Below are 25,185 nucleotides of genomic sequence, written 5' to 3' on the forward strand. Positions count from 1 at the left end.
TCATAGAAAGAGTCAGACATTGGTTTGCCATCCAAGCTAAAGGTTGCAAGGAAGTCTAGTATAGAAAAAAGACAAAAAAGAACAAGGCTGGACTGCCGTAAGAATAAATTGGGAGATTCATGGCTCAGGTTTGTAAATGTAAACCCAAAATTAATGAGCTATGAAATATAACAATAATGTTCAAGAGTCATTACTAATAGCCCTGAATTGGCACGTCAGTCTGCAGACCAAACTCACTCAGCGTCTGCACAGGTTTAGTACCAAAATATCTCTATAAAAAGCCTTCGTCCGGTCTCAAAAGAAAGAAAAGCATCAGAAGGTAGAAAACTAGAAATATGTACAGATTCTTTTCATTCGTTTGTTTAATTAAGATTAAAAAAGCAGCTTTTGGAGCCAATGTTCCAGACTAGTGTAAGAATCTGCCCTGGGCAGCCTCATGGTCCAGGCAGCATAAGAACGTGTGTCAAGGAGCAGCCCTGCATCTGTTGCTCCCCCAGAAGGAGCTCGAAGGCATCGAAGAGATGGGGAGCTTGGACTCCAGAGGGTGACACAAGAGAAGGATCGCTAGTGGATTCACACAGCAGCACTATGACCCTTGCCAGGATGACCGCTTTCAAAGAGGACAAGTCTGAAACCAAGTGTTGGATCTTCTAGAAAGGAAAGAATGGAGTACGTGGGTGGAACACACACAACTTCTGATCTGGGGATGAAGCAAATGAACCCCACACTTATTTTTGTCCATAGAAGATCCCACCATGAAAATAAAAATAACTTGTACATAAGTAACTAGAACATTCTTCTATTCTGCTGTTGAACAGCATGATAAAGAGAGGAGTCTTACGCTGAATGGCCATTTGAGCCTTAAAAAAGGTCTGATGAAGATGAGGAAAAAGAAAGAAAGAGGGCTAAGCCTTAAAGAAAGTCTGAGGAAGATGAGGAAGAAGAAAAAAAAAAAAAAGAGGGCTACTGATCAAAACTGAAAAATACAGCAAGCATGTGGACTCAGGTGCCCTTGGCCAAGGCCAAGCGTGGCTCTTGGGTCACCTAGCGAAACAGAAGGCTATTTAGTTGCCTCTACATAAAGACTCAGAATTTAGGCGCAAAGGGTAGCTATGAAGTTTGTGTTTCACAGCAGTTGCTTCAAGTACTTACTGAGCAGGGTGTTGAGAAACTGTGGCTGTCTCATTCACATACATAGTTATTGCAGCTGGCTGTATGTATAGCAGATGGAAGGCAGCTTCTGCAACTGGTTATTAAGAAAAAGAATGGTCTTTAACAATATAATTTGCCCCATCTGGGGGACTCATGATTAACAGTACATAAGTGATTGTATATACCTCAAGGAACTGAGTTTTAAAAAAATATTACAGTACCAATGATTTTTTTATATCTACAACTATACAGCATTTTCAAGCAGTATGGAAATTTAATGAAATAATTATGATTTATTAATTTACATAAAAATACTTTTTACAGTTAAAGAATAAATCTTAAATGGTAAAAAAAATAAGATTAAGAAGCTCCAGCTATTGAGAGTCATGGGAGTTTGTCTGCTCTTCGATAACCTGTTTTACTATTTCTGCCAGTTTTAGTCGATCCACTTTATCTGTGAATCCTCTGCCTGAAAGGAAAAGAACAGGTAGTCAGCTGGTGCTGGGCACAAGGAGGAATCCAGCAATCATGGCTGGAGTTACGCACTGATTGAACACAAAACAGTGCTTCACGCAGAAACTTAGGACAACATTTGCAAGGGAACCGAAATGAGTTATGATTTCTAGCTCCACTGAAAAAATTGAGCACTTAAAAACCTAAATTAAAACCAACCAAACAAAACAGAATGAGGGAAGAGGCACGACCAAGCCCTTGTGATCCTGGCTGACGCCCCTGGTCCCTTACATTCATCAGCATCTGCTCCTGGGGCCTGACACCTCTGCCACCCTGTTTTGTCAAGGAGCCATCTGAACACCCCCAAGGCAGCTGGCCTAGTTTAATCCTGTTTCCCATCCAAACCGAGCGGAAGATGTCGTGCTGACATAGATGAGCGCAGCCGCCTCCAGCAGAAAGAGGGCAATAAACAGCTGGAAGGACACCAGCTCAAAACAGCTAAAGCGGTTTCTAAAGTGATGATCCGTTTGTGCCGCTGTGTTCCTGCCATGGCTTGGCGCCTTTGAAAACTCTACCCTGAACCTCAAACAGAAATTTTAAAGCAGAACTTTCAACCTCGTTTCTAGAACACCCATGCTGGCAGAAGGGCTGAAACAGTGTCAAAACCTAAATCAGTCTGGTACAAAGTCAAGAAATTTGTTTTTAATTCCATATAAGGTGGTCACTGCTTCCCCTCTTTCACCCGGCATTAGCACCACGCTCCGTGGAGGAGGAGTTCCTCACCATTCCAGCTGAAGGTCTGAAGAGTGTCTCGCAGCAACTTACACTCTCGATTATACTTCCACGCCTCCTGCATCACTTCATTCAGCTTCTCATCTTCATTCTCTCCTATTTAGGAGAACAAAGATAAACAGGAGGTTTGTCATTCTGCCTCGCAGCAACATTCAGAGCTTCAGTGAACGGTATGTGCAGTTATTCCTCCTCGCCTCACGCAAACTAGGAAATCGGTTTGAAAGCAGACAGTCCTGTTTGAAAAACTATTTTAACAGCTCTGCACGTCACTGTTGACACTAATATTATGCATGCACCAAAATTACAGTCCACAGACAACACTTTCCTCTTGAGACTGACTAGGACAACAGGAGTTTTGTTTATCCTTCCTCACCACTGACACAGACTGATCTTGAAGCACAGTAAAAAGTCAGTGTCTTGCATGTTTAGGAATGTAACTTTCTTAAAAGTGGCAACCTTTACCAGCCTGGGGTAGAATGCACTGAGCAATCACATCTCTGAGCTTTTCCAGAGCCACGTTGGAATCGTTACTTCCATTCTCGGGGTCATGGATATAAACACCATCCTTTGGCTTAGTGCTGCAAAAGAGCAAGGAGCAAACAATTACAACTTGAATGCAACCCAAGTTCGTTACTCGTTGCATAACCGCACCAGTATAACATTCTCTTTCGCTCTCTGGAAAGCTGGTACTGGAGTTAGATGTAGCATTAATTATAACAATGTCCTATATTATGAGGCCACTTTAAATATGAAGAAAAAGAAATACTCCTTTAAATTAATTCAAGTAAGGGTAATCCTAAAATGCATTATCCTATTTTTCAGATAGGTAACTCTAACAAAGAGAGAGAGATTACCTGACTTTTTCAGTAAATAAATGTCAGTATCAGAAAAAAATCTTGGAATTCTTTCTCCCAGGTTGCCTTGCCTTACTCAACATGGGACCCATCTTCTCTTAAGGGATCTGTTCTGCTACCTGTATAATACAATAACACTATCCAATCTCCTTCCTGCCCTCATGGGCATATCTTGGAAGACACACCATATTGTGCAAGTATTACTTGACTCCAACTACCCACTTCAGCACAAAGAGCATGTCAACCAAATCAGAAATTCAGAAGCATGGCTACAACTGAAGGAATCTGTAACATGCTTAAAGTCATTCTCCAGGCATCAACGGCTGCCTACACTTTGATCTTTCAAAAACAGCTTTAGAGTTACCCCAGTAATTTCCTTTTGCGCAGGATTGGGTTGTTGACGGAGTGAAGGGGTTTGAGACTGACTTTAAGGTCTTGGATTCTCATGTTCGCAAGCTGTTCTGCATGAGCCTGTTGTATCCCCGCAACCATTGCCTGGAATGAAAAGAGTTGCACTTGATGTTTTCATTAGCTTCTTTGTGAATTAAAGAACATATGGACCATGTTAGCCATGGACACAAGAAAAGATGCACTAAAATTCTATTTATTTCAGAGATGCATAACAAAAGTCAGGTTTGCATTATGCAAGACATATTAGAACTACAGCCATTGACCGTGGGACGATACACCCCGACCTCACAGGGGCTGAATAGGACAAAAGATCATCTCTACTTCTCATGTTCACAAGCTTAAGAGTGCTGAATGAACTCCTCTTTGAGCAGAGTTTAAAGGAAGCAAGAAGGGCTATTCATTTGCTGCTAATTTACAAGGTCATAGCAGGTATAACACATGGGGGCAAAAAGAGAAAAGACCTACGGAGGAGTCCTCAGGCATGTTTACTACCATACTCTGTTCTCTACTTGTTAGGACATGGTTGTGCTTTACCACAAATCTTGGAGCATCTTCTCCTAGCCCAAATTTCAAATGGAACTGTTTCCCTTTTCTTACAAACATCTCAAGCTCTCATTAAGGCAGAAGGGGAGCTCTTCATCTGCATAACACCATGTGAAAGAACATATTCAAACCAGCCAAGAGCTATCCAGCTCTCCTATGCAACATTCTTGATCAAATAAAATGTTGTTTAGACCTTGTCCATCATCAGCTGGGCAGAGGGTAGGATGTTATCAAGTGCCTCAGTGGAATTGAGCCAGGGATGGTCCAGCACACCTTCAATGGTCAGCCGTTCCTCAGGTTTGACCTTCAGCAGCCTGGGAGAGGAATCAATCAGTCCATAAAGAGGTCTTTGTTGATTTACAATGTCCTGCTCTGTCTGGGCGCTAGCTCTGCTGCTCTACACTTAGCAATCTCCAAGCATTAGAAGGGCCAAGAAAGAAACTCCTCCTAACATCTAAACCACTAAGCTGACCCAAAAGCCGTCTGATTTTCTACCAGCTTCACCAACCCTTGCTGTGGTGGTATTTTAATGCTCATTCAGTTACATTCAGCACCTCAGTGTAAAAAGAAAGGCGCTGAAGGCCATGTTAGTAATACCTGTGCACGGCTGAACTCTATTACTCACAACCTCCCAGACGGGAAATTATCTTCCAGATGAACTGGAAATGATCCAGACCGAGACCCTCTGGAAATGCACATCTACAGCTCATCCACATAATAGTCTACACTCATACCAAGGACTCTGGGCATGGTAAAGTCAGGCAAAGTTTCAAAGTTGGAAACCTGTTTGCTGAATTAACTGTTTTCACCATGCAACTCCTTTGCTTTTCTCCCCCTGCAAAAGTAATGGATGCTTTGGCAGCCTACAGCACCTCAAAATAAGAAGGAACTTCATTCTGAGATCTTGGAATACTCTATAGAATTAAATTTTACTAGAATGAAGCCCTGGAAAGAGATTTTGCAGGTAAACTCATGTTCTCATGGTAATCACAACTGTTCAATAAAAAAAAGTAAAATTTCACGCAGAGTGCTGACAAGTTATCCCAAGAGTCTAAATCAGAAACAGAACAACTTGATGAGTTTGTCACACTTTCTTAGACAATATGCTAAATCGGCTTCCTGGCTGCAAAGCAGAATTGTTTAATGTACCAAGAAAGCGGAAATAACTTTTCCAAAATGTCAGCAGGACCACAGGCTAGCCCATAAATTTCACTTGCAAGGCCATGCTGCCGAACAGGTTCTAAGTTCAGTTTTGACACAAGACCCAAGACACATGCATTCCTTTTCCGCAGGTTTTCAAAGTCCTAACCTATTATCAAGCACTCCAGCTCATAAAGCTTGAGGTCAGAAATCAGCTCGACATGCTTGAAAGGAAGCAGCTGCTTGAATGCAAAATATGACCTCCAGAAGCGAGACTCCATATGAATAGCAGTCTACATAAATAAAATGTAAACTTATCCAGAATCATACAAAGTCTAAATGTATTCCTGCACCATAAACACAGATTCAGAGTCACTGGCTGGAAAAGACAAGCAGGAAAGGGAGTCCTGATAACATTAGTGAGAGAATTAAGTGAAGTGAACTGAATCCAAGTAACAACATTCTGTGAGCTGAATTTCATGGCCATTTTAAAAGACAATGAAGCCTATTGACTATGGAGTTTCTGAGTGAGAATAAAGACTTGACCTTGGTATAGACAGAAGTTTCACCACAACATAATCTGCAGTTCATTTGGTGAAAGGTTGTGGGCTCTCCTGCACTGATATAAACAGGTCCCGGCACCCTTTCCTAACAATGTTAAGCCCTTGGAGATTTTACAGTACATCAGAGGAGACAGTGACAGTTTAAAATCATTTCACCGATTGATTTTTTTTCTATTTATGTTGCTTTTATCCTTCCAGTTCCTCTGGTGATACAAGCAAAAGCAGTAAGTCCCTCTCACATTTTAAAAAATAAGTGAGGTCAAGACCCAATCAGTGCCACATTCTTGCTTTCAAACAGGACCACAGAGTCACAGCCTTTGAGACGTTTGCAACTGAGATGTGCATTGCATGAAAAACAGTTGCCATTAGCATTTAGGATAAAGCATCAATGCAAAACCTTATCTCATCGTCTGACACCTTGGGACAGATCTTAACCTCCCTTTTCATGCCTCTGTCTTGACTCCTTTTAGACTGTGTATTATACGCACAGGGTTTTACGGGACAGATCTACCAGATCCTGTTACGCCACCTAAATGCCCCCTGATTTTAACAGGAGTTTAAACATTTTCATAGGAGATAGGTGCCTCGAGAGCACTGGCGGATGCGGCAGCCAGCTGTCCATATTGCTCTGAAGCAAGGTATTGTACCCGTTCCCCTTAAAGACTAAATGCACAACGCACTTTAGCAACTTCAGAGACAGGAGACATCAAAAATTGAACACAACAGTTGGGGAAGAAAAAAAAGAGAAGGAAAGAAAAATATTTACCAGAATTCAGTTGTGCTGAACACGATAGAAAATTTTTCAGCTTTATGTGCTGCAGACAATTCCCCCCGCCTTTGGAAAAATAAGCCCTTTGTGATAATGCACTTTCAAGTGATTTTCCAATTTCTTAAAATAAGCAAAGAGCAATACAACATTTTCCTCAACTGACTCACTTTCGCACAATGTCTTTCGCCATTTCTGAGATCTGGCTCCACTCTTCCTCTGGAAATTCAAAACTTCCTGTCATGATCTTTTTCCGCATGTCCTTTGGAATTGTCCGACTGTGGTGTTTGGAGTAAAACGGAGGGTATCCACACAGCATCACGTAAATAATGACACCCAGGGACCACAAGTCACAGCTCTGAAAGCAAGGAAATGATCACTTTGGGGGACAATTTGCAGCAAGTAGTGGTGTAGCTATGTTAAAAGTTCGATGTGATTCCCTAAGGAAACAGAAACACAGCTCAGCCTCCTCCTGAGGGTCCATCTGAGTACCTCCACGGATAAATACGGCCAATATGCAAGCACAAGGTAACTCCATGCTGCCAAGTTAAACTACTTCCAGTACCCAAAAGTAGCTTGTTTACAAAAAGCGCTCCTGTTGACTGTGCTACGCAACGGTAAATTGTACGGAAACAGCTAGCGCGTCAGAGGCATGAGTAACTGCGCAGTTACTACATCGCTCAGGATCCTTGAATCCTAGTCTCTCAACATTAGAACATAAATCCAAATACAGTTGGTTTTTAGAATGTGAGACTAAAAAAAGAAACACCAAACAAACGAGCTAGCAGAGATACTTAATCAGAGATGTCTCTAACGAAAAACACACATCCTGAAAGCCATGGAGATGAAGACGCTTCAGAAAGCCAGGAGCAGCATTTCATGGCTGATTACGCCGTGCTCCCTCCTGCCCTCCCACCCCAGCCTGCAGCTCCCTCCCCTGCGCTTGCACTAGTGTTCTGGCTGATGTGATACACAAGAAGCTCATCCAGGAGGTGGATCCAGGCAAAAACCAGCTCAGTAAAGCAGCTGAAAGCCAGATCTATTCCCCACCCTGTGGATCACTGCGCGTTCACGCAGCACAGACGCTACTCGGGAAGAAGGGAAGAGGACTGTAACAGCCTAGGTTTCAATTCAAGCTGCTGCTGGACCGCATCCTTAAGGATGCGGCTCTGTTATCACTTGGTTACGGCATGGTGCAGGCTAGGGCTAGTAGGATCTGCTCCGACCCTGGCCATCCATTCCCAATATTTCTTTTGTGCCAACACTAGCATTAGTACAACTAATTATTAATTTTTATTAGCTTGCTTTCCAGCCCTGTCAGTCCTCCAGGGGACTCCCAAAGGTTTTTGCCAGCACAAGGATGGACAGAAATACACAGCCAAGTGTAAGCAGAAGCCGGAACTCCAGCCAGGTTCAGGTAACTGTGGAAAGACACGCAAGGGCAGATTTGGGGAACAGGAGGTTCTGCGATTGGTTTACACAGACAGAAGTCTGCCCACCTGCCAACTGAAGCAACCTCAGCACTGCCCCAGCTGCCCCAGACTGTATATTCCACTGCCTGCTCTAGGACGTGGCATTCATGAAGCTGCCCAGATGAACTCAGCAAACACAGAATCCCTCACTCCAATAACTGTTTTTTGACTGGATCAACACTGACCCAGGAAGGGGCCCTCAAAGGTGAGACTGTTTCCTTCTGGAGGGAATACACTTAGATCAGCTTATATTAAACTATATTATCAATTAAACTATTAAATTATATTAGATCATTATATTAAACCCTTGGCTTTTGGCTTTTACAAAACACATGGATGCTGACAACAAAAGAGACTCCAAGGAGTTACCCCACATATGCATGCTTTTCAGCAAGTTGCTTAAGCCAATCTCAGATGGCTCTAGAAGTCTAAATTTCTATTTAGGTACCTAAATTCTCATCATTTTTCTGTTGACGAGAGAGAATTTCCACTGAAATCAATGGGACTTTAGGCATGTAAGTAGGAAACAGGTGTCTAAATTCTTCATGGATATGGTTCTCGGATTCTATTCCTTAAGAGTCAATCCCCTCCAGCCATGACATACACACTCATACTTGATCCATTATACACACAACTTAATAAAAATACTCAGGGATCAAAAGAGGTGTTTCTTCCTCAAATTTAAATCTGTGGGACAGAGCTGCTGATCACAAAGGTGGAGCACAGGCATTTGCACTCAAGCTCTGAATTGCTGTGGAAGGACAGTGTACCTGGGAGTTTATCACAGTCTATCTTGGGGAACTAGACGTATGCCAGATGCGAGTCACACGTGGCAAGGTAAGGATGAGGCCACTTCTTTCAGCAGCCTTTCCAGTTACTGCCACCACGGCTGAAAGCAGTTCAGAATGACCGATCAATTCTTTAAATGAAACATGAAAACAAAAGCACTGTATCACTTCATAAATCACAGAAGATCAAGGCAGCTGAACCTTCTCAATACATGAGTTAACTCCAGTTGGTATCTGTTTTTAAGGTTCTTCCATTCTGTACAAGAATATGACCCATATTTTGCTTCAGGTGCCACAGTCAGGGCTCTGGTTCATTAAAAGAACAAAAAAGCTGTCAAAATGTTACCAACATGAACAATGAGGAACCACTTCTAGGTGTCTCTAGAACTGCATCTACTCCCTTGGAGAGGGCTATTATTGGACAGTAAATCTGCTTCAATCCACAGAAGTGGAATTCTTGGCCCTGCCTTGTGAGACTTTCAGAATTTATAAAAAACAACTTTCCCTGTGACTGAGGTTTACATGAGAGAAGGCAGAAGAAAGTCTGTATTGAGAAGACTGTTGGCACCTGTCTGAGAACTCTTTTTACAGGAAGTGTCTAGCTTCAATCATCAATCTGTTTCTCCAGGATGGAAAGCAATAATCATAACCCTGAAGAAGACAGAATCGTGATTAGGAAACCCATGTGAAAGTTATCTCTGCCCATCTTTGCTTTAGCTCTCTATAAAAGGCTACTAAAACATAGCACTATATATCAAACTACCCCCTCTAGCACGTGGGGAGTTGAACAACCCACCCTTGAAGCTGGAATCAGTGTAGATACTTAGCACTGCAATCAGAAACCAGCTAAGTTTAATCCAAATTGACACTGAAAGAACACTCTGTGGTTCAAACACTGCTAAGCCAGCAGGAGACAACGATGGTAATATGGAGGAAAATGTTTTGGAATGACAAAAAAGGAGTACAACCTTGCAGGACACTTTCTGTCATAACTTTGCCAAGACTCTAACAACAGTTGTTATTGCCCATGGCTACTGCTACAGACAACACAATACACTACTGGTCATTTTGCAGAAGATCCCAGATACAGACAAGGTACCACCACAGCTGCCTGAACAAGATAGTCTAAATAGTGCTTTGCACATCCAGAAACTCTGGCTGACAGCAGAAAAGAGGTTTCCTTTGAACCAGCCTCCTGTGGAGGTCAATGAACTTCCCACGTGGTCACACTCCAGCAGAATCATTCTACTCTCTCCAAAATCTTGTTAATATTGAGTGCTCCTTATACAATGTTTGTATATTTTTCCTTTAATTAGAGGATCATTAAATAGGCTTGGACCAAGTATGCATTTCATTATTTGCTCTATCAGAAAGAATGTAGAGCCAGCAGCACCTTGTAGCGTGTCACTTCTAAACGAAGACAGCTACCTAGACAGATCATTATCTTCTAATTTTCCAGTTCAACTGAATGAAACCTGGTCTGAACCTAATACATTTAAGGGGAGAAATACCACTGTATACCTGGTCACTCCTTTTAGAAAAGCCAAAGGAACCACACTTTTGAGAAATACAGCCCCAAAGATACTACTACTTCCTTATAGCTGAAAACACATGTGTACACAAAATAGTAAGCAACATGGCATTTCCCTACTGTTTCCTGTAGATCCTGCTTTTTACTCAGTGTGATTACTCGGCTAGTTAGATGTATTCCTGACACAGAGATCAGAACAACTTGGCTGCTCCTGGCCCTAAGTGTGTAATTTCAGCGCAATAGAGTTTACTGCCTTACATGATAAACCGTGTCTATAGACTACTTCTACAGCACATACATCGGGGCAGGGGGGGGTGTGTGGGGAAGACACTGTGCTTAAAAGATACTGACTTGTGGACTGTTTCATACCTTACCTTGTTATAAGTGTAAGGTGTTGGAGAGGTGGGGATAATACCAGATTTTTCTTTCTGATGTCGTCTTTGTGCCTCCAGTACCTGTTGCCATGAGAGGAGGAAAAAAACTTTAAAAATGCAAAATACATCTCATCTACAGGCAGCACAAACAGCAATGCCTACGCCAAAGATGCCAGATGCTTTTCCATTCGGTGGACTTATTCCAGCTACTGAAGACTCTGCCAAACTTAAACTGTTCTTCCTAAGAAAGACTGGAACTTTCTACATGGGGAAAATTTCAGATAAAATATTTTGCTGCTTTGGATGAAAACTCCAGTCTTGCCTGAATGAAAGCAATTGCTCACACCTCTTTTGTTCAAAACCTCTAACACCTCCATGCTTTGGAACTAGAACCTAAAGTGTGTTTGGAGGGCAACCCTAGTTCCAGAGATGTCCGTAAATGCTTCTCCTATGAACAAATTGCATCAAATTTGTCCCTTGCTGATCAAATCTGGGTTTCTACAAAAATCTCAGTTTAAATATGCTCAGGAAAAGCTTTCTACAGGTTTGGTAGTTCACTTGTTTTACAAACCCTGTCTGTAGTGCACATGGCCCTTCACCAGCAGGCTCCAGTTGAGGAGGCATTTTCAGGGCACTCGACTGTGGCTGCATGGTCTGATCTCTGCGATTGCTCTTCCTAGTCATTAAAGGCGGCCGACATGCCCACTGCTACAATTAAATATCTATCTGCAGTTTTAATTTTCTTCAGGACTCCAACACAAAACACAAAAGAGAGTGGGGAAAGCAGCACTACAAAAACCAGCCTGTCTGTAATTATAGATTACATCTTAATGCATACGGACAAGGGGGCCAAGCCAAGGTGAACAGGTAACCCCCTGGCACTGCCCTCTGAGCAATTGCCTTCACAGAACCTTTTTGTTTCAGCATAGTCCTCTTTAATGTAACCTTGAACGAGCCTGAGCTGGAAGAAGGATTGTGAAGCAGGGGATTTTTTCAAACCAACTGCTTTAATGCAGTTAAAGGCCAATTGTAAAAATCCTGGAGCAGTCTCACCAGTGCGAGTCAGGCCTGGGAGTCAGGAGACACCAGCAATAAGTCAGTGCTAAGAACGCAGTCTGGGAAATTTGTCTCATGATCTCCTGCTGTAATCAATAGATGACTGTGGTGCTCCATCTTGAAAGGTAGCTACTATACAATTACTCAAGATTCCTGCGCCCAGAAGCCCTTAATAGGACAGCAAAGACTTTTAAAATGATGTGGTTATGGAGGCACAGGCAATAAAGATCATGATTCCCCTTTAGCCTAGAACTGTAATTGTTTGTTACCTGAGGTGCTACGTAATATGGAGTGAACTGTGGTGTCATCAAGTCACCTTGGTCTACTTTGGCAAATCCAAAGTCACACAATTTAACAGGTGCATCCTAAAACAAGGAGAAGAGGCTTCATTACAAAATCTCATTGTAGCAACTTTTTCTAATACATATTTCTTGCCTTGTACTCATCTTGCTGTTGCCACGCATACTCCTCTTTTGTATTTATCCCCTTACCATTCCACAAAGCAGTTAAAAGGTCATAAACTGATCTTTGAAACAATCATTTTTGTTTTCCTGGCTGCTGCGGGTCCCAAGCAGTCCCCCTCTCAGGTTTGGAAAGCGCTAAGCACATTGTAGGGCAGTCACTGCATATGCAAGGTGGTTATGAGCAGAAGAAAGAAATAGGCAAGTGCTTGGATACATCAAAGCACCTATAATGCATGTTAGAACATCCTGATGACACCTAGGGAAGAAATGTGGCAGAGTACATCTTCTCAGCAAAGCAGGATTCTGTGTTGAGGTGGAGAACCTGAGCCATATTTAACAGCAACAGCACGGACAGCCTGTACTCCAAGCAGATCGGAGTATGGAAAAGCACGAAGCCAGAAAAGGTCATACATTTTTGTCACCAAAACACTGCATTAATGCAATTTTACAACTACTCTGAAAATCGCCATTGAGCCATTTTACAGAATTCAGCAGTAAACAAACTTCATCTTACCAGAGAGTTATCCTTGAAGAGGAGATTCTCAGGCTTGAGGTCTCTATGTGCAATGTTTAGTGAGTGGCAATGCTGCAAAGCCAAAGCTATCTGAAAAAGGGCACAATAAATCAACTACAATTACAGAACTCGTCCTTTAGCCTGGACAGTTATTTTAGCTTTAAAAAGGACATTGCCAACATAGCTTAGACCCCAAACATTTTTACTCAACTTGGGTACAATTCTGAGTTAAGACAAGCCTGGCCATACTGCACAATAGTGCAGTAAAGCAACGATCGGGAAATGAAACCCACCAAGCTATTCAGTTTGCATTTCACTTAAAGCAAACAGAAAATAAAATCTAAGTTGTACTGGGCTTCCCAACCACCTTAGTTTGACTGACTTGGGGCATTATTAGCCCCCCAGAAGTGAAACAGATCATGACAGTGTCCTTTTATTATGCTGTGCTAGGCCTGCAAGGTCACTACACTTGCTTGCACACTCTCCAGCAATTACATTCTATTTAACAGTCAAAGGCGAGTTCTTGCTTCAATATTTCAGTGCATATTTTATTGCACTTGTTACTGACTTAAGAGTCAACGTTCAGGCAGTTTTATTCTTCAATCCTTGATGGTACTGCCTGCAATTTACTCGTTTCATGGGATATTACATAGAAATGCATTACTTGATTCTTTCAAAGACAGCTTCTTACACTGCTGTGGTTTAGAAACCTGTAACCCAGTCATGAAAGCTCTACAGACTGTACATTTGAAAGTGCAATTCATTTAAAGAAAACCAAAGCATGATTACTTAAACAGCATTACTGAAACAAAAGTAAGACAAAGCCACACGACCCTGATTTGAAAGCATTTCTATTGGCTTCTGTAGGCTCCTACCCAAACACAGTACCCTGATTGAAGCGCTGAGTCCTTAGAAGACTGCAAATTACTGTGACAAGAGAACTTCAGTGTTAACTTAGCTCAGAAACAAATACAAACACATTCCCAGAGAAAATGAGGTAGCTTTGTGACAAGTTTTTAGCTATTACTGAGTACAAGGAACTCATAGTTCAAGACAATGATGAAGAACCACTAGACGAAAGAAGACTTTAACATTGCTTTCAAACTTCAGTCATATAAACATTAAAGCAAAGAGTTACTTGGGACATGAATAACCCAAGTGTACACACAGCCAGGATTCAATTCAAAGTCTTGTCTTTTGGTATAGTTTTAAAAGATTTTCCCAACACGTTAACCCTGGAGACTGCCTTGCATTGTCAAAATCAAACGGCCCTAAGGACATGAAAACAAACTGTCAACGATAATTCTGTACTTCCACCTGATTTCTTTGTTGGATGAAATCAAAAAGGTAACAGCACAATTAGCATTTCATTAGAAACAAGTCAAAGCACAAGACAGAAAAGTAAGATGAAATGATTTGGCCTTCTTTTTTGCCTCAGTACCAAACATCATCTCCCCAGCTTAGAGGGAAGCAAGTGATCAGGATATAGATATATTCATAAACAGACATGTCAATTTAAGACAAATGCCGTAATATCTTGTCTCATGTCTTCTTTCCTTTATTCACTCCAGTGATCACCAATGTGGGAGCAGGACATTTACTGATTAGTACCTCCACTAGAGCCTCTCACCTACAGTTCGCATATCTTCTGTTTGGAATGCCAATACAACCTCTGTACAATGGCAACTCCGGCACTCAGCTTCATGCCATGGTGCCAATTCCCATGCAGAAGAGCTCACCCATTTTGACAGAAAGATCCTTCTGCCTTGTGGTTCCTTACAGCAACCTGCTGGTCCTCTGCTGTGGCTCCCTAAAAAGGCTATCAAAACATACAGCCATACCATCTTTCCTGTAACTCTCCCATTAATCCAAGCTTTCTGACTGGGCACCGCAAGTCATCCAACAGCTTGGAAATGAAAGGCAACAAGTTCACCCCAGAATTGAGAGGAACTGACACTGAGGATACCTGCACTGAATCTCATGGAGGCCCTTCTGCTTTGTCATCCAGCAGAGTATAAGCTAGTCACACCAGATGCACTGCTAAGCAACAAAAAGCCTGATGGGCACCAAAACCTCTACTAATAAATACCACGGAGGCTATAAAACACAACATTCAAGAGTGAGCTGTGTAGAGAAATGGAGAGGGGAAAAATGACATCAGAACAAACAGCACAGAAAACACGCACTATTGTGATACACTCCTCTTTTTATCGTCCATGATAGGCAGGAATTCCATAAACCAAACACAGAACCCAGCTTGAAAACCACTGGCCCAGGACACCAGTATGTTGTTGTCTGCTATCCCACCCAAGAGGCAAGAGAAACGCCAAGTCTGTGTCATGGCCAAGAGTGATTCTCCAACTGGAGCTCAAGAATCACGCGGGGTCTGGTGAGAGCCTGTGGACTGTTGGAGGTAACACTTTTAGAACAATAGAGAGGGATACAGCAGGAAGATTGTGCAAGGAAAGAGCTCTCTGGTGAAGTGTTCTGTAGACCAGGTTAGGAAAACCATTGCTAAGGACAGCAGAGACACCAGGGTCCCAACTCAGAAGAACTAGCCCACACCTTCAAATTCTTTGCTTCTATTAAAACTTTGGTACTGTCAGGTTATAACAAAGCAGGCAATGATCATCGGATCAGAACTGAGGATTATTTTAGCTTCCTTTTTTCCCACCCCCCCCACCCCAGGAAATTGTTAAATACTTTAGCCATTATCATTCATGGATTTGCTTATACATGGGTGTTAACTTGCCTGCTTTGTTACTTGGCTTGCTTGCTTCTCAGTAAAGTGCCGGTGCTGGCTGATTCTGTGAAATAGCTCTCCCCCTTCCATCATCTCCATTACAATTAGGAGCCGAGCCCTGTTCAAAAGCATTTCATTTTGTTATATTAAAAATAATCAAAAAAATAACAGAATTGCTAAGCTAATAATGCATACTTCATATCTACTGATGCAGGCCAAAAGAGAGACATATACTCGCTTCTCCTACAGATGTTAGAGCTATTTTGGTTCCGTAATTTTGTCTTTAAGCATATAAGCTGTAGGATTTTCTGGCTCCCAGCACAATCTGACTCACTGATTGTCAGCCAGGAATCTACAGTTTGCTCTTCATGTTGGGCTCCCACATCCACGGAACAAACACCGTGGACAGGTCTACATGGATGCATTCACACAGACACATGCAAGCTCCACCCACGCTTTCCACCAGCAAGCCAGTTTGGACCTGGAAGCCATTTAGACATATCAATGTATAACTCCGTCCTCAAAGAATAATCCAGCAGGTAGAGTCTTGCATTAAACAGAGTAAACAGCTTCCAGGCTGGAGCTGGATCTCAGCATATACCTGCCTGCACCCATCCTTGCAGACGTGCCGATCTGCCTGGCTGTCTGCCTAGACACTAAGGATGTTCATGGCAACTTAGAAGCAGAAGGTTGAGGAATTATCTTTTAATGCTTTTGAGTCTGGATACTCTACTGTACCTCAAGATTTTAGTTAGTTTTATTGCCGTAATTATGAAAGACAACGAATAAAGAAGTGTGGAGATCAGGACTGCTAGATTCTCAAGAAACTTACTTCTAGTTCTTCTCACCACACAGCAAAATCAGGTACATCAGAGACTAAGACGGGTCTCAGCTCTTTAATTCTCCCAGCTCTGATTTTTTTTTTCCTCAGCTAATATCCAATTAGAAGATGTTTTCATCCCAAGCAATATTAATGTATGAAAAATAGTAAGTCTGTTTCGTGTTTTGCTGTGTTCATTTTAGGCAGGACAATGTATTGAGAGTTTATGGGGCAGAACCTAGTATTTTTGGAAACAATTCTTTCTTCCTTTTTTTTTTTTTTTTTTTTTTTAAACGAAGACTGGCACTTTGAGTTTCCCAGTGGTTCACAGGCATCACCATTATGTAAAAGGATCTCACTTAGGATTCTACGTAGCAACAAAAGTCACAGCTCTAATCCTGCTTTAACAGTGCTTTGAAAGCAGAAGGAGGCTCAAAGGTTACAATTCAATTCAAGCTACTAAAGCAGTATCAAAGCAGGACAGAAGCTAGAAGCTAATATACTCTCAGGCAATGCAGGTATCAGACTGAATCAATGAAAAACCTAGGAAATGAAGATGTATTCAAAATCACTAGTGAAGGATGCAAATTCATTTAAATATGCAAAAGTCTGGTCATTGACAGGGGAAAAAGCAAGTCTGAAGCATAAATATCATATCTGGAACCCCTTATAAATATTCATTTTGGTCACGCTGTGATTAAAAAAAAAAAGCAAACTTCACTATACCTTGGCCTAAACATGGAAAGCAAGCTGTGGGAATGGATCACCCTATGTAATCTTACCTTGGGCTGGATTCATGTGGGAACTGCACACTGTTAGCATAAACTTCAATAATTTGAACAATATTTGGATGTGTTGCACACATCATGTGCAGACGTACCTTGAAGAGAAGGGAAGAAACGTTACTGTACACAGTGACATGTACTTGACCAGTTCTGCTCTTCACTCTGCCCCCAAGACTACGGCACACACGAGCCCATACCCTACCAGCTGTGGTCAGCACCAGTCACGCTTCACTTAAAATTATTCAAAAAATAAGAAATGCCTACAAGCGTTTATACCAGTGACCAACAGCCATAACACTACTGAGACCAAGTAGGGGAAAAAGATCACACATTGCCAGCCTATTTGTTACAGACCATGGAATCAAAGCCAGCAGAGCTCCAGAAAAAGCCCGATCTCTGATATTTTGGGGTTTTTAAAATAAATTTAAAGCTAGAACTAGCTTTAAAGTAGCAATAGTGATACAACTGAAACAAAAAATTTACAAATAAAACTTGAAATTCCATAGTCTGGCTTCTTTCATGGCCTCAAGGCCTAGCACTCAGCATGTGAAATTTCATCTCCTGTTCTGCCTTTCTGAAACAGGGACCTAATGGAATTTTCCCCAGTTTAAAGCTACCCGGACGGCTAAATCAAATCAAGGCTTGATGCTCTTTGTAAACAGATTATTCTTCCCCTGGGAATTTTAAAAGAGAATTTGCTCAGTAACAAGAAATGGAAGTTGCCTAAACCTTAAGGACAATTAACTCCGCTTTCACCTTCATGACGACTTGCACGACTGCCCATCATTTTCAAGAGACTGACAGTTTGGTACCTTGGCACGCTCTCGCCAGCCACAGTAAGTCACAAACAGTAGCAGTGAGCTTATTTAGTTTCTCGTACACGGATAAACCCACACCATTTAGAGTGCAACTTGAAGCATTCTTGGCAATTCTGAGTAGTGACATCCAAGAGTGACATGTATGGAAACAAAATCAGTTCTAAACTATTCCTGTTACATTACATGGGACATGGGAAGAACAGTGGCTTTAAAATGCAGGTCTATAAATTACACCTGTACATAGACGGCTAACACCTAGAGCAAACTCAAGAGTCAGAAAGACCCTCTGTTTCACCCACCACCTCATCCTCTAGGAACCGAGCACAGCAAGGCTAGAGGATCAAACCCAAGAAATCTTGCACAGCAAGATCTGCAGAACACTTTTTAACAAACAAACAAACAAACAACAACATTGCAACAATTCACCAAAAGGGTGAGACTTTGTGTTGTGTCAGAAGGCAGACAGTATAAACAGGAACTATACCTCATTTCTAGCTTTTGGACGATCAAGAAGAATTTTCAGTGCAAAGCGTTCTTGAGAGGATTTTTTCACGCAGACTCTGGTATTACAGCAATAAAATTATTCAGTCAGCAAGAATGTTAAAGAGACACTTCAAGCATTTGATCTGTAGTTATGGGTTTGCTCTCCACATGGGAATTAAGGGGAATGCCCACAATCTGGAATATACAGGACACCTGTCACCATGTCCCAGCTTGAAAGGCCTCAGTTTTCAGCCTTCCACAACAATCTCATACGTTATGCAGAAACGCCTAACACAAAGTTCTATTTTCAGCACTGCAGATGAAGTATTTCAGAGCAATGGGTAACTGCCGACAAGCAGAATGCACTCTAGACATTCACCCTGAAGAGATACTTTTGGGGAAAAAACCAAACCATACACTGGCAGCCTGAATATCTCCAGTGGAGGGTGCAGCCTGCAATAAATAAAGCGTTTCTGAATGGAAATGCTTGTTTTAGCGAGGCCACCAACTGTGCCGCACATGTTTTCTCTCTCTTTCCCCCATTTAACATTAACAATTGAACTGCGTCAGACGGAAGGGCCACATATTAACAGGCAGCTAAAAGAATAAAAAACAAAGGGATATTTTAATAAAGATCAGAGGCAACACAGCAACAGAAAATGAGGAGAAACCAACTGCCTGGACAGGAAGATAAATGGTGGCAAAAGACAATCGTCCTGTCAAGCGCCCAGAAACAGAAAGGCGCAGACGTTTGCTTTCCAGCGCTTGTGCAAATTCCCCCTCCCAAAAGGGAGAGTCCTTGTTGAAAAGGGAACATGTTTTGCTTCACAGAAAGCATCCAGTTCCTGCAGGGGTTAGAAATTCACAACGGACAAGCCTGGTATGAGACGCAGAGCTCGTGGCACTATCTGCTTTGGCCTCACATGATGATGTGAAAAAATAGCTGGTAAAAATAGCTAAGGGGCAAACAGTGCTGATGCCCCAAGCGATGATACCGTAGACGGGAGCCGCGACCTTTGCACCGCGCTGACACTAGCATCAAAAGGACAAAGGTGTTGGAGCAGAATTTTACGCTGCCACCGTTTCACAAGCGACTCCTGTCCCTGCTTTGCTTTGGGAATACGGCAGTGAGACAGGGCAAGGCAGGGAGGCGAGGAGAGTTTTTATTTCAAACATATCCCAGAAAAGACAATACCTCGCTCGCACATCACCTACAACCTGCATGGAGTACAGAGACATTTATTTGTTTATAAAGAGAGTCTGCCACATATCATATCACATCACAAAATACATACTCACTTCTCCACAGCTAACGAAACGGGCTGAGATTACATACAAATCCGCAGGTGGATTGTCTTACCTAACAGGACCACTGATCCCAGCTCCCAGCTTCTGAGTCCAGTTAATGTTGTACTCCTCTAAAATGGAGGTTTCCTATTCAAGAAGGAGCAGGGGGAGGGGAAAGAGAGTAAAACAAAAATAATTTTTTTTTTAATTACTACATCTCTTCCAAAAAAAAAAAAAAAACCAGCTCAGCAGACCTGATTTGCAAGATACCTGAGCAGAGAAAGAGCCTGCTTTGGAGTTTTGCTTCACCTAGGAAAATTAATCATAAATACAAATGCTCAGATAATACTACATCCCAGTTTAAAATTATTTCTGTGCAGCTGAGACTGCTCACCCTGGCATTCTGGAGCAGGACTACTGAGAACAGTAAATGGGATCTTGCACCTTTAATGCAGAAAGTTTATGAAGGGCACTCTTCCCTCCCGGACTCTTAAATCCGGCTTTCTACCTAGAAATGATCAATCACAACTGAATACAAAGGCCCAGTTACAGCATTATTACGTACTTTTTGGTCATACCACTCCAATGTGGAAAATTATTTTGCTTCTTTCTTAGGGTTTCCAAACCTTTGGAATCATTATACTGTAAATTAAACCCTGCACGACCAGTTTTAGCTTGTCTGATAATGAACCAGGCTCATGTTTATACTCCTTTTGTCCGAATCCATATAAACAGGGTTTGGTTTTGTTATGACACAGCTTGGGTGCTATCATGCTTCAACATGTCACAAGGTGGGATGTAAACGTAGCTCCAGCGTGCAGCATTTTGATTAACGCCGCTGCCATGTGCTGTTACACAGATGGTGATCTAACACCAGAGCAGGGCTGGGTGTGGAAATGTGTGCAAACACAAGTCAACGTGATACCCGCCCTGAAATTCCGCCTTTGTTCTTTCGTGAACATTGCTACCTATGTTCAGCATCATCTTTCAAAAAGCCACGCTGTCTGAAAAATTGCAAGAAAAGGAGGTGGTAACAAAAACTAGCACCGCAGAAGCTTAAAGCACTTCCCAAATGCACTGAAAACAAATGGAAGCAAAGTGACTTTATTCTGATCAGATTTTCCCCTTCTGTCAACTTGAATTCAAAACACGAATCACTCATGCTACAAACTACAAGAAAACTGAGCTTGTGCTCCCAACTAAGGTATTGAAAAAGGCAGCCCCTAACCTGGCATCGTCAGCCTCTGCTCTAGTAGTCGTGGATTAACACTATTGCCAGGCTGGAGCCAGACCTCAAGCCACATGGATTGAAAACAAAGCAAGAGAGGAAAGCTGATATTTAAAGCAAGATTTGAAGGGATTGGAGAGTGCAAAAAGACAGCTAGGAAAAGAAAAATTGCCTTTTAACGCAGACTGGTGTGGGTATTACGTAGATCATAAATGCATGAAAGGTGTAAAGGAAAAAAGTTAAAAGTTAACTGAAGGTTTTATGAAGGCTTTTAAAAGAAAGGGGAAGAAAAGCATAGTGGATCACACATGGTTTGTTGTTTTCAAGTAGAAGCACAAAGAAACTTTCTTATCAATTCAACGAATACAAATTTCACTTGTGAGAAACGTTATTAGGGAAAAGCTAATTTAATTTTCCTGATATTCAGATACAGAGCATTGAAGGCATCATAAGTGGAATGAAAACACAATTTTAGAAAAGCATTAATGAGCAGAGAAAGGGTTTCTCTGAACTGGGGAGTACCTCCTCGGCACATGCTTTTGAGATCATGCTTAGTGTGTAAGTTCCGAAGAAAGTCAAACCACCCAACCAGAGAAGCAAACGCCAAAGTATGCTGCAGTAACATTGTGATTAAGCGATAACAATTCTTTGTTATTTTTTATAAAGCTTTGAAGTCTGCTGCTCTTGTTCCAAAACTGAAGAAGAGCCTGCCTGCCCCAAAAATTTACCTAACCCTTTCAACTGCACAGCTCGGTCTAAAAAGAGATGCTGTCTCCACACACAAGCCCAGTCTTGACTAAACAGTTTCTGCTGCCTCGTGCCACTTCTACGATGGCACGGAGACCATTCGCTCCGTTCCAGCTGACTAAGTGGAACAGAGAAGCTGATTAGGAATTGGAAAGTCCGCAATCTATGAATCAAATTAAGTGAGAATAAAATCCACAACTACAAATAAGTCAATTTTTAATAAAAACTAATTTCCTCTTTCATATTCTGCATATTTGCCGTTGTTTTAAATAAAAAAGCCAACATTTTTGTTTTCTGCATTTTAATTTGGATTCCGATCTTTGCTCCAAAGCAGCTTTACAACTTGGAAGTAAAATTAATAATCTAGTGATCAAGAAACACTATTCACTATCTCCTAATGATACGAAATACAGTATTTGAGAACTTTGATGTCCATCGATGTACATAATTGCTTACATCTCCTAGCTCCAAATCAACACGAGTTCATAACATTCAAGCAGCATGAAGTATCAAAAATTTACATACATAAAACTGCCCTCTGAAAATACCACAATCAATTTCAATGGGTAAACCTAAATGCTTTGCCTCCTCATTTTGATTAATGCACTGTGGATGTAGGCAGCAGAGGGTACAGTATCCTGGACTTAGCTCCACATCTGGAGAATAAAGTGCCTCACAGTAGCACTGCGCACAGTGCTGAACTTGTAGACTGGCTGACGGGTCAGCTGGAACTAATCTGCTGCGGCTGGGAACAGAGGAGGCAGGAGAGTGTTGGAGAGAGCACTTTCAAAAATAAAAATCTGCAGTGGTGCAATTTCTTACTGTAAACCTTTTTGCTCCTACTGTTACAGGAACTTTAAACTTCCCATCACCCCTTAATTTCCAGTGGGCAAAGGGAATAAACTAGTTTGAAATGTATTCAATTACAAAAAAGTTTCACATGAACTTTAGGAGTTGAATTCTCTTCAACAGCACAACTCCGTTTCAGCAAGCTCAGGGTACCTAAAACAACGGTTCAAGCATCCTCCCATGCAGAGTCAGCAGTCTGGGATGCTAACAGCCTGGAAAGGCAGGACTCGTGAGATTTCTCCCAGCTTGATCACCAACAAGCTGCTTTCAGACAGGGTTAGGCATGCATAGGGACTGCTCAGGGGAAAACTCAGGCACTTCTTGACCACCAGTGTGAAAAGGTTTGAAATAAGGTACCTTAAGAAAAACGCATGCTCACTGCAATAAATTAAAAGTATACAGAATGCTACTTGGACAAACTCCACATATTCAACAAGTGAAATGCCAACAACCTGTGTAACTCCACCTCCACTGCTCCAACATGCAGCCTTTCAACTTCAACTAGTTTGCCTTAAACAGTGATGACTATCTTGAATCACAGACCTTAAACCTGCGGACGCAGGTGAAAACCAACTTGAACAATAACGAAATATTTGAAAAGCAGAGAAATCAGCATAATATACAAAAGTACTAAACTATGTTTTAGATTCAGACAATGCCTATAACCCAAAAGATTTGCCCAGAATCTGTTCTGTCAGCACCCCTCCAAACTGAGAGGGGCAGGAGGCAAATACAGGACTGCCCCTGCACTTACACAACTGCTTCGGCTTTTTTGTTTTGTTTTCAACCAAGAGCTCTGATGTAGATCTTTACTTTCCCATGAAATACCACAGAAATACTTGAAAAAAAAATTCTTTTTTAAAGCCTTCTGGACAGCTGCTTCACCTGCACTGTGCCAAGACTGATAATGAAGGAGGTAGAGACAGTATATAATTTTGGTACTTGACCCTGTAGTTTGATTACAGTCTGGGTTGTCCGAACACGGTGTTTCAACTTCCTTCTACTTTGGGCTTTTTTAGTTCAAAAGGCAAGACTCACATATTTTAAAATTAATCCGGATTTCAACAACACAAGACTCTGCTGCTACTTCTCTTGCACTGATTTTTACCCCAGGGAGCTTTGTAAAGACAAATCCCACAGGGGCAGGTAACAGGGATAAGGAAAGGTAGGAAAAGCCAATATACAGGGTCTTCTAACATCCATCCTTATGGAATTCATTAATCTTTATTTTAATAAGCATTTATGAAGCATGCAGAATCTGTGATGGCAAATGCTTTGCACAAGGTAGAGCCTGCAGGAAGTCTTTAAAACATTGTTTTATTGTCACTTTATCTCAAAAGCGTTTTCCCCAGCTTCTTCACAAAATCCGCTCAGCCAGGTCACAGAAGGATTCACCGGGAAGCGCTAAACTCACACACTGATTCTCGCTGTAAAAAAAGCAAGCTGGAACCCGTTCAGCTCCTCCACCACCACTCAAAACGCAAACATCCCACATGCCAGATTTGTTTTCACGACAGGATCCAAAGAGGAGCTCAGGGACAGACTGAGGCGACAGTATTGGCTCCGCAGCCGGGGGCTGCTGAGGCACAGTCCTCTGCTCCCGGCCACCCCTGTTTTGCTCCCCACAGTCTCAGCACCTTAACACCGATCCCCCCAAGGCCGGATACCGTGGAAGCCTCCTGCCTGCAGCTCCCATTTCCCTGCCCGATGTCTGTCCCTCCACACCGGAGCACTGCGAGTCTCGAGCCTCAGGGCAGCCGGGCCCCAGCGCAGAGCCGTAAGAGAAGCGGGGGACCGGGACCCGCAGGGCCACACGGCCCTGCCCGGGCTGCCCACCTCCCCTCGCAGGGCAAGGGACGACGCGGGGCCGGTGGCGGGGGGACCTCCTGCCTACCTTGATCGTCTTGTCCATCTCGCGATCCTCCGACATCCTCCCGAAGGGGCACGGGCGTCTGGGGGGCGGCGGGAGCCGCCGGCCCGGCCCCAGCGAGAGACAGCGGGGCTGCGGGGGCCGAGGGCCGGCACGGTAGAAGGGATGGGGGCGGCGAGGGGGCCCGGGGGCGGCGGCGGGTCCGGCCCGGGGGCGCTGGGCCGTGTTAGGCAACAAACAGCCCCGGAGGAGCCTTTGTGCCACCGCCGCACCGCCTCATCCCCGGCTGGGCGGGCCGAGGGGCTCGCCGGGACCCCGCGCGGAAGCGGGAGAGCGCGGCGGGGTGGACGCGGGTGGGCCCGGAGCCGCCGCTCAGCCCGGGAGACGCCGCCGCCGAGGCGCCGCCGCCGCCCGCGCCGCCCGGCAGCCAGGCATTGCCGGCACCCTGAGTCGGGCACACCCGCCGGGCGGCGCGACCCGTCACAGCGCTACCGCCCCCACCATGCCCCGCGCGGAAAGCCGGCCCGCGACCCCCGCCTCCTTCTCGCTCCCACCGAGGAATTTTAGGAGCCTCCGCCACGGCGGTGGCGCGGCTTACAGGCGGTCGCCGCACACCCCTAAGAGCGCGACGGCACTACCAAAGCCCCCGGGGCCTTCGATCCGCCGGCCGCCTTCTAGTGGC

The 25,185-nt window shown here is 43.2% G+C and overlaps 1 protein-coding gene across 8 annotated transcripts; it reads right to left on the minus strand.

Annotated features, from left to right (window-relative positions):
• Window positions 1-1,526: 1,526 nt before the first annotated feature.
• Window positions 1,527-24,563, minus strand: MAPKAPK5 (MAPK activated protein kinase 5; the record flags this gene model as incomplete). 8 transcript variants are annotated; one of them, XM_082007882.1, is made up of 14 exons in its annotated part: window positions 1,527-1,621; window positions 2,389-2,493; window positions 2,860-2,975; window positions 3,616-3,746; window positions 4,399-4,519; window positions 6,845-7,032; window positions 10,840-10,920; window positions 12,165-12,260; window positions 12,874-12,963; window positions 15,626-15,734; window positions 17,219-17,316; window positions 18,524-18,599; window positions 19,883-19,956; window positions 24,528-24,563. In XM_082007882.1, 14 exons carry the CDS (start codon window positions 24,561-24,563, stop codon window positions 1,527-1,529), a joined length of 1,416 nt encoding a protein of 471 aa, XP_081864008.1. The 8 variants fall into 8 exon arrangements, with proteins under 8 accessions (XP_081864008.1, XP_081864007.1, XP_081864011.1 ...); XM_082007881.1 differs by having other exon boundaries at window positions 2,854-2,975; XM_082007885.1 differs by lacking the exon at window positions 12,874-12,963.
• Between the last annotated feature and the right edge of the window lie 622 nt (window positions 24,564-25,185).

The sequence above is a fragment of the Phaethon aethereus genome (genome assembly GCF_964289735.1).
Source record: "Phaethon aethereus genome assembly, chromosome: 17".
Taxonomy (NCBI): Eukaryota; Metazoa; Chordata; class Aves; order Phaethontiformes; family Phaethontidae; genus Phaethon; species Phaethon aethereus.